Below are 10028 nucleotides of genomic sequence, written 5' to 3' on the forward strand. Positions count from 1 at the left end.
TGATAACAGGTTAGTTAGGAACACACTGCTATAACAGGTTAGCTAGTTAGTTAGTTAGGAACACTGATATAACAGGTTACTTAGTTAGTTACACACTATAACAGGTTAGTTAGTTAGTAACATGCTGATAACAGGTTAGTTAGTAGACTGGATCAATTATATAACAGATGATGTTCAGAAGAAATGCTATTCACTTTGCACACAGTGTGAATTAAAATCAGGTTAATCAAATCATTGGCAGCAATCCATATAACATTTGGCTTCAAGATTTTTTTAAACCACATGTTCCAAGATGTTGTTTAGTATACATAGGGTACGTAGTTGATGTCTCATTAGATACACTTTAAACCACATACACTAGACATTAGAGGTAACATCTGCTGAAGGACGTTATTGCAGGCCCATATCCAAGAGGACAGATTTGAAGATGCCAACAGACAGTGGTAATGTTTCATCTGCTGACTGTTATGATAACCTCCAGGCTGTATGATGTGGTGTCAAGCCATAAAAAGATCCAGAAACGTAAACCTTTATGTCACTATGCCAAGACTTATAGAGCATTTAAAGGCCAGATTCCATCAGAACATGCCGGAACAGGTTAAACAGGTTAATATCATAGCTCCATTATATACAAATCTCTGAAGAATGTTTTATAATTTATTTAACCAGGTACAAGTCAGTCAGTTAAAAAAACCTTGTATTTTACAATGACAACTTGGCAATTATTTGATACCATGTCTCTTCTCTACTGCTCTCTTCCCCCCTTTCCTCCTCTCTCTTCCCCCCTTTCCTCCTCTCTCTTCCCCCCTTTCCTCCTCTCTCTTCCCTCCTTTCCCCCTCTCTCTTCCCTCCTTTCCCCTCTCTCTTCCCCCTTTCCCCCTCTCCCAGTACATCCACCACAGCCCTGGGAACTCCAAGCGGGGCTTCGGCATCGACTGTGCCATCCTGTCATGCCAGGTGTACATCTCCCAGATCCTAGTGGCATCGGCACTGGGCGCGGCGGTGGACGCCACAGGTAGCGTGCGGGTCATCCCTATGGTGGCGTCCGGCGGCTCCTTCCTGGGTTTCCTCACCGCCTGGTTCCTGGTCATCTACCCGAGCCACGGCGATGCGGAGGCCAAGGGTGAGCAGAAAGCTTTAACAGGGCCCTCCTCTGATAACAGCGGCACAGAGAAACCCAGTGTTCTAAAACTGACCAAGAAAGGCGCCGCCACTACTACGTGTAAGGTGGAGTGCGAATCCACTCTGTGATGGAGGGGGATACTGTTACCATAGCAATGCAAACGACATCAACAAAAAATATAAATAAAAACTGACATTCCCTTTTCCGCCACCGAAGACTGTGCTGCATGGCATGGGCTTGACCGACCTGCTCTTTCTCTGAGACACATGGGCCAGGATGTTTTACAGTTTCATTTGTACTTTTTTCATTTAATATGTGTCGTGGTCTCAGGACTGTGGTGTGGCGAGGAGAGGACAATCATCTCTCCCTCTCAGGGCCACCAGGAGCCGCCATCAAGGCGGTCCGACTGGATAGGACAGATCAGGGGACAATGGATACACACGCGACCGACCGTCGTTCACACGCTGAACTGGGATCTCTCGAAAAGACATGCACTTCACTCTTGCACTTCCATTCATGGGTCAAGACAAAAATAGTTTAAGAGATATTTTATTCTTCTAATAAGTGAATCATTTGAAAATACTGAAAATTGCTCTTCCTTTTGATTGAACATTTTATTTAGTTTATTTTACTCTATATATTTTTGACATGATATTGCAGAAGGACATTGTAATCACCAAATGTGGCCAGGCCCGGTATAATTTACAGGGTTGATGTTTTACTTTTTGGACTTTAAAGGTTTTTTGTGGCTTTAAGAGGAAATGGCACAGGTATAAGGAGGAGATTTCTTCTTTAGGAGAGCATCTCCAAAGTGAGGAGCGAAAGAAGGCATTGTTTGGTGAATAGTTCTCTTATTTATTTTATTTTAGCACATACTAAGACCAGTTACACTATCTACACATAGATATCTTTATCCTCTTTAGTAATTTATACTAAGGATCCTATTTTCCACCTTTCAGTATAAATCCTTCGGAGATCACGTCCTCAAGGGCATTACCATTGACGGAGAACAGAAACACTTTAAGAAAATGCTCAAGAGAAAGAATCTCAGTGCTGTGTTGGAGTTACGAAGGAGTGCATACCAAACAAAGGAGAGAAGCTGAGGAGCGCTTTTCTGTCTCGGTGAGAAGAAACAGATTTTGCGCTTAATTTCCCTTACTACTACTTATTTTTCTTTCTCTTGTTTCAAAAGCAATGTTAATGGATTGTGTCACTCGCTGCACAATTTCAGCTGTTGTCCTTTTTTTGAGGATGTTACTAAAACTAGCTAGATGTTTGTCAAATGTGGGAGTGCGGTTAGATGGAGGGTTGGGGGAGGAGCCCCTAGGCAGAACTTAAACTGTGCAGGAATTGAAGTTGGTTCTTTTCCTACCACATAGGTCTTCTATTTTCAGTTTCTAACTGATTGAAAACGAAGTAATGGGTCTTAAAAGAAGAGTAATATCCTCTCACTTTTGTAGTCTGTTTACATTTTAGAAACCTGTTTGCTGCATGGTTTGGGCCATGTGGCGAGTTGTGCTGTGCTCGGAAGCAGCCCTAGCTAAATGCTAACCCGCCATGTTGGCTCTGCATGGCCTACATACAGTGCATTGGGAAAGTATTCAGACCCCTTCAATTTTTCCACATTTTGTTACGTTACAGCCTTATTCTAAAATTGATTAAATTGAAATTTTTCCTTATCAATCTAAATAAAATACCCCATAATGACAAAGCCGAAAACAGGTTTAGACATTTTTGAAAATGTATTAAAAATAAAAAACAGAAATACCTTATTTACATAAGTATTCAGACCCTTTGCTATGAAACTCAAAATTGAGCTCCGGTGCATCCTGTTTCCATTGATCATCCTTGAGATGTTTCTACAACTTGATTGGAGTCCACCTGTGGTAAATTCAATTGATTGGACATACTTTGAAAGGCACACACTTGTCTATATAAGGTCTTACAGTTGACAGTCCATGTCAGAGCAAATACCAAGCCATGAGGTTGAACGAATTGTCCGTAGAGCTCCGAGACAGGATTGTGTCGAGGCACTTATCTGGGGAAGGGTACCAAAATATGTCTGCAGCATTGAAGGTCCCCAAGAACACAGTGGCCTCCATCACTCTTAAAATGGAAGGAGTCTGTAACCACCAAGACTCTTCCCAGAGCTGGTCGCCCGGCCAAACTTAGCAATTGGGGGAGAAGGGCAGTGACCCTATGGTCATTCTGACAGAGTTCCTCTGTGGAGATGGGAGAACCTTCCAGAAGGACAACCATCTCTGCAGCACTCCACCAATCAGGCCTTTATGGTAGAGTGGCCAGATGGAAGCCACTCCTCACTAAAAGGCACATGACAGCCTGCTTGGAGTTTGCTAAAAGGCACTTAAAGGATTCTCAGGCCATGAGAAACAAGATTCTCTGGTCTGATGAAACCAAGATTGACTTCTTTGGCCTGAATGCCAAATCTCACGCCTGGTGCAAGCCTGGCACCATCCCTACAGTGAAGAATTATGGTTGTAGCATTATGCTGTGGGGATGTTTTTTAGAGGCAGGGACTGCGAGAATAGTCAGGATCGAGGGAAAGATGAGCGGAGCAAAGTACAGCGAGATCCTTGATGAAAACCTGCTACAGAGCGCTCAGGACCTCAGACTGGGGCGAAGGTTCACCTTCCAACAGGACAACGACCCTAAGCACACAGCCAAGACAATGCAGGAGTGGCTTTGGGACAAGTCTCTGAATGTCCTTAAGTAGCCAGAGCCCGGACTTGAACCCGATTGAACATCCCCGGAGAGACCTGAAAATAGCTGTGCAGCAACGCTTCCAATCCAACCTGACAGAGCTTGAGAGGATCTGTAGAGAAGAATGGGAGAAACTCCCAAAATACAGGTGTGCCAAGCTTGTAGCGTCATACACAAGAAGACTTGAGGCTGTAATCGATATCAAAGGTGCTTCAACAAAGTACTGAGTAAAAGTTCTGAATACTTATGTAAACGTGATATTTCCAGGGGGGGTTTATACATTTGCAAAAATGCTTTGTCATTGTTGGGTATTGTGTGTAGATTGATGAGTGTAACAACAAAATGTAGAAAAAGGGGTCAGAATACTTTCCAAATGCACTGTATACCCTGAGCTGGAATGGGGGCTCAGTTTCATTCTTGTATAGAAGACATGGTGGGCTGAGGGTGGAAGCAAGTGGAGGAAGTAGAGCTCCACTGTAAAACTCATTGGGGTTAAATGTCCAGCTGGTGTGTCTGTTGCGTTGAGCGTATATGCTGGTTATGGCTTTACAGGTCCATGTGTCTCTGCTGTGACAGGTCCCAGGAGGTTTAACCAGAGCCTTCTTAGGGCTCTCTAGAGCTGGGACGACCCAGAAACTAACCAGGTTGGCTGTGTTTCTACAGGAATACTTACCGTATACGAGATATGGCTTCCCTCTACTACGTGTTTATTATATTAGACAGTTAGAGTACATCGCTCTGTCGTCTCTTGTTTAGGATACATGTTAATCCATAGAGGTAGATTTGTGCAAGTGTAATTTAACCTTTATTAATAAGTGTAAAACTGAAAAACAATAAGCTGACATCTTTTCAGTGTCGAGGAGATTTATACCAAACTTGAAGTGAAAACAAACGGAGCATCAAGTTTTTTGACAAATCTGTCAATCGTTGCAATAATGTTTTCTGCCTCAGTAAGCAAGGGTGGAAATGTTAAGACTGGGGTCAGGTGAACTTTTAGACTGCCTGGGTGGATGTAGCTTATGTGTATCATAGTTATATGAAAAAGAAAAACAACAACCATGTACTTGTAGCTAAAGAAGCATAGTATTGGTTTGGTTTTTAAGAGAACCACACCTTGTTGAATACTTGAAGTGCAACTTGAGTGTTTCTAAGATACAAGGAAGTGTATGAAAGTTTTCCTGAACCTCTTGCCGTTGACTCTGGAATGTTAAGATAGTGGCCTACATTGAAAGGCCTGCTGGGAGTTGGAGTTTCCTTGATTCCATCAGGTGACAATGAAAAAGTAATGAATGTAAAATCTTTGTTGTTTTGTGATGGGTAGAGGGTCTGACATTGCACAGAACTTGCACATACAAAGTTTGAAGAAAAAAAGAATAATCTTGCAAAAGAAAAAAAAATCTAAACTGTGGATATTTATTTTTAGATTTTTTCTCGTTAAATGGACACTTTCACTTTATTTAAAGATATACAAATAAAGAGAGATATTTACAGTTGTAACAAATGCAAGAGAGGCATGTTACAGTAATCAGAGGACTGGAATGTGTTTGAAACACGAGTGTGTGCGAATTAATGTGTGTGTGTGCGTGTTAGATTTCAATCTCAACTCAGTTTTTCCTGTTCCTACGTCTCCAAAATCATCTGGTTTACAATTCACTTTACTTTCAAAGCTTGAGGTCGCGCTGCATTACCAACATTTAATTGTACATATTTTTACACAGAAATATCTTTGAATACGTATAGGCCTAGTTCTTAAGATCAATTTCCCTGTTGCTTTTGATTGGAAAATGCTATTATTCATCTCTCATTATGTTAAAGATACCTTTTATAAGATCATCTGATTTTAGGACAATGTGAGTTGCATACATGTATTTTTTTCTGTTAATGAAATTAATCATGGATGTTACTTTAGATTTAGTAATGGGGAAAACAGAGTATTTGCAGTGTACTATATACCTTGTCATGAAAGTTGTAAATATTATTTTAGTTTATTTTGCTGCTATAAAAAAGCTGATTATTTGTATTAGTTTTTTTTTAAAGTACTATATACGTTGTGTAAATATGCTTGAGCCTTCATATGTAGAAGTATGGAAGAACACTGTATTGAATGCACCTTTAAAAAAAACTCTTAATAACCAAAGAGCTTCTGTCTATTATTAAACTACACTTTCATACATGGCATTTTGAAGACTAACTATTAGATATGTATCTACACACATACTGATAAACTGCATCACCAGCATCTCTGAAAAACTGTACAAGCGTAATATAAAGTCATGTTATCGTTAGAGGGTGGTTTGTTTTTAGGTCAACATGAGTAAGTCCGAAGGTCTTGTAGAGGAAGAAGTGGACACAACAGCTATCAGTGCAGTAGACGGACAAATGAAGCGACTCAACAACATCATTTATCAGGGGATATCAAATGAATACAAAATGGGAGAGGGAATAGTGACAGCACCACACCATATTCCAGTCCCACAATACTAAAGTCTTAGTCACTTAAGGGCCCATCACTGAGGTCAAACCACAGGTCAATCCCACTGATAGATAGGCAAAGTGAGCTAACCACAGCTTCCTCTTTCAATTAAAGCCACGCTCTGTAAGAGCATGTTTGCTTCTGATAAGGTGAAACAGTTGTTGTCATAGGCTACATTAGTTAGATATAATGTCTAATATGCCACAGCTGTCAGTCAATCAGCATTCAGATCTTGAACCACCCAATTTATAATACTTCTTGAACCAATGGGTATATTTGCTAAACATTTTTTACTGGAAATCTACCAGACTGCAATACTATGACTTGGACATAAAATCATATCTACGATACATAATGTACACGACAACTTGAGGACAAGAATGTCCACTTGTCTGTGAATGTTGTCAACAGTCCCTTATACAAGGCTGCCACCTTGTGGTGATGTACTGTTACATTTCTCACCACTGGATACTATTCTGTATTTCATTCGTTTTTCTTGCCGCTGGATGGTCGAGCTGAACTGCATAGCAACCAGCAGTCCTATACGTTCTTATTATAGTCATCTTAACTGTAACATATGATTGTAGTTGTAGCCTACAATAGAACTCTCTCTCCTCTGCTCTCATCCTTCTAGACCTATCGGCTGCCTTCGATACTGTGAACCATCAGATCCTCCTCTCCACCCTCTCCGAGTTGGGCATCTCCGGCGCGGCCCACGCTTGGATTGCGTCCTACCTGACAGGTCGCTCCTACCAGGTGGCGTGGCGAGAATCCGTCTCCTCACCACGTGCTCTCACCACTGGTGTCCCCCAGGGCTCTGTTCTAGGCCCTCTCCTATTCTCGCTATACACCAAGTCACTTGGCTCTGTCATAACCTCACATGGTCTCTCCTATCATTGCTATGCAGACGACACACAATTAATCTTCTCCTTTCCCCCTTCTGACGACCAGGTGGCGAATCGCATCTCTGCATGTCTGGCAGACATATCAGTGTGGATGACGGATCATCACCTCAAGCTGAACCTCGGCAAGACGGAGCTGCTCTTCCTCCCGGGAAGGACTGCCCGTTCCATGATCTCGCCATCACGGTTGACAACTCCATTGTGTCCTCGTCCCAGAGCGCTAAGAACCTTGGCGTGATCCTGGACAACACCCTGTCGTTCTCAAATAACATCAAGGCGGTGGCCCGTTCCTGTAGGTTCATGCTCTACAACATCCGCAGAGTACGACCTTGCCTCACACAGGAAGCGGCGCAGGTCCTAATCCAGGCACTTGTCATCTCCCGTCTGGATTACTGCAACTCGCTGTTGGCTGGGCTCCCTGCCTGTGCCATTAAACCCCTACAACTCATCCAGAACGCCGCAGCCCGTCTGGTGTTCAACCTTCCCAAGTTCTCTCACGTCACCCCGCTCCTCCGCTCTCTCCACTGGCTTCCAGTTGAAGCTCGCATCCGCTACAAGACCATGGTGCTTGCCTACGGAGCTGTGAGGGGAACGGCACCTCACTACCTCCAGGCTCTGATCAGGCCCTACACCCAAACAAGGGCACTGCGTTCATCCACCTCTGGCCTGCTCGCCTCCCTACCACTGAGGAAGTACAGTTCCCGCGCAGCCCAGTCAAAACTGTTCGCTGCTCTGGCCCCCCAATGGTGGAACAAACTCCCTCACGACGCCAGGACAGCGGAGTCAATCACCACCTTCCGGAGACACCTGAAACCCCACCTCTTTAAGGAATACCTAGGATAGGATAAAGTAATCCTTCTCCCCCTCCCCCCTTAAAAGACCTAGATGCACTATTGTAAAGTGGCTGTTCCACTGGATGTCATAAGGTGAAAGCACCAATTTGTAAGTCGCTCTGGATAAGAGCGTCTGCTAAATGACTTAAATGTAAATGTAAATGAATCGCAATACATTTTTAACACGTTTGATTTCAATTAGTTGTCTGTCAGCATACATAGGCTATTACTCCTGAATCAAATTGAAATCTGTGTAGGCTATTAGCTGCCTTTTTACCAGGAAGTTGTATGGAGCCAGCAACCAATAGTGGTCATACAGAAGCAGGCGTTTACATTCCTCAATTTGATATGGAGATATGTCAAAGACTAACAGATGAACTCTCAGTATACTCTGTTGAACTGTTGCCAATAGTAGCTGCTCGTGTAGTAGTGTGATTCTGTTTGGTTCTTTATTAATTTTGTCTGTGAACTGTGATTAACACACTCCAGTACGGTAGGTGGCGGCATGCAGCTGTAACGTTTGTTTGCGGACTGCCAAATTATCGAAGAAGAAGAACCAGCACCAGCAAGCTGTGGTACTTTTGCTTCACTTGAGCTAGTGATGGGAAGTTTGGGTCTTTTTACTGACTCTTTTTGACTTGTTCAGTAAAAATAACGAATCATTAGACTAATTTTGTTAATTTGAGTCAGTAATGCCCAGAGCACACATGGCCACCTACCGTCGAACAAGGAACTGAAAACTCGAAAGAGTCATGAGATTATTGGAGCTGTCATTTGTGACCCTGGCTCTCGACCCCGCCCTGTGCAACTGGGTCCTGGACTTCCTGACTGATGGGCTATCCCCCAGGTGGTGAGGGTAGGAAACAACATCTCCACCCCACTGATCCTCAACACTGGGGCCCCACAAGGGTGCGTTCTCAGCCCTCTCATGTACTCCCTATTCACCCATGACTGCGTGGCCATGCATGCCTCCAACTCAATCATCAAGTTTGCAGACAACTCTACAGTGGTAGGCTTGATTACCAACAACGACGAGACGGCCTACAGGGAGGAGGTGAGGGCCCTCAGAGTGTGGTGTCAGGGAAATAACCTCACACTCAACGTCAACAAAACAAAGGAGATGATCATGGACTTCAGGAAACAGCAGAGGGAGCACCCCCTTATCCACATCGACGGGACAGTAGTGGAGAAGGTGGAAAGTTTTAAGTTCCTCGGCGTACACATCACGGACAAACTGTCCCACCCACACAGACAGCGTGGTGAAGAAGGTGCAACATTGCTTCTTCAACCTCAAGAGGCAGAAGAAATTTGGCTTGTCACCAAAATCACTCTCAAATTTTTACAGATGCACAATCGCGAGCATCCTGTCGGGCTGTATCACCGCCTGGTACGGCAACTGCTCCACCCACAACCGTAAGGCTCTCAGGGGGTAGTGAGGTCTGCACAACGCATCACCGGGGGTAAACTACCTGCTCTCCAGGACACCTACCCCACCCAATGTCACAGGAAGGCCAAAAAGATCATAAAGGACAACAACCACCAAAGCCACTGCCTGTTCACCCCGCTATCATCCAGAAGGCGAGGTCAGTACAGGTGCATCAAAGCTGGGACCGAGAGACTGAAAAACAGCTTCTTTCTCAAGGCCATCAGACTGTTAAACAGACATCACTAACTTTGAGTGGCTGCTGCTGACATACTGACTCAAATCTCTAGCCACTTTAATAATACAAAATTGGATGTAATAAATGTATCACTAGTCACTTTAAACTATGCCACTTTATAAAATGTTTACAGACCCTACACTACTCATCTCATATTTATATACTGTACTCTATACCATCTACTGCATCTTGCCTATGCCGTTCGGCCATCGCTCATCCATATATTTTTATGTACATATTTATATTCATTCCTTTACACTTGTGTGTATAAGGTCGTTGTTGTGAAATTTTTAGATTACTTGTTAGATATTACTG

At 43.4% G+C, this 10028-nt stretch overlaps 1 protein-coding gene across 1 annotated transcript in view; it reads left to right on the forward strand.

Annotated features, from left to right (window-relative positions):
• Positions 1-5981, forward strand: part of LOC115131340 (solute carrier family 45 member 4) — a 75990-nt gene extending 70009 nt beyond the window's left edge. The window contains exon 9 of the mRNA XM_029662975.2: positions 889-5981. Within this exon, the coding sequence (XP_029518835.2) occupies positions 889-1251 (363 nt within the window). The 3' untranslated portion in view covers positions 1252-5981. The remainder of the gene's footprint in view (positions 1-888) is intronic.
• Positions 5982-10028: the final 4047 nt, after the last annotated feature.

This window comes from Oncorhynchus nerka, linkage group LG7 (assembly GCF_034236695.1).
Source record: "Oncorhynchus nerka isolate Pitt River linkage group LG7, Oner_Uvic_2.0, whole genome shotgun sequence".
In the NCBI taxonomy this organism is placed as follows: domain Eukaryota; kingdom Metazoa; phylum Chordata; class Actinopteri; order Salmoniformes; family Salmonidae; genus Oncorhynchus; species Oncorhynchus nerka.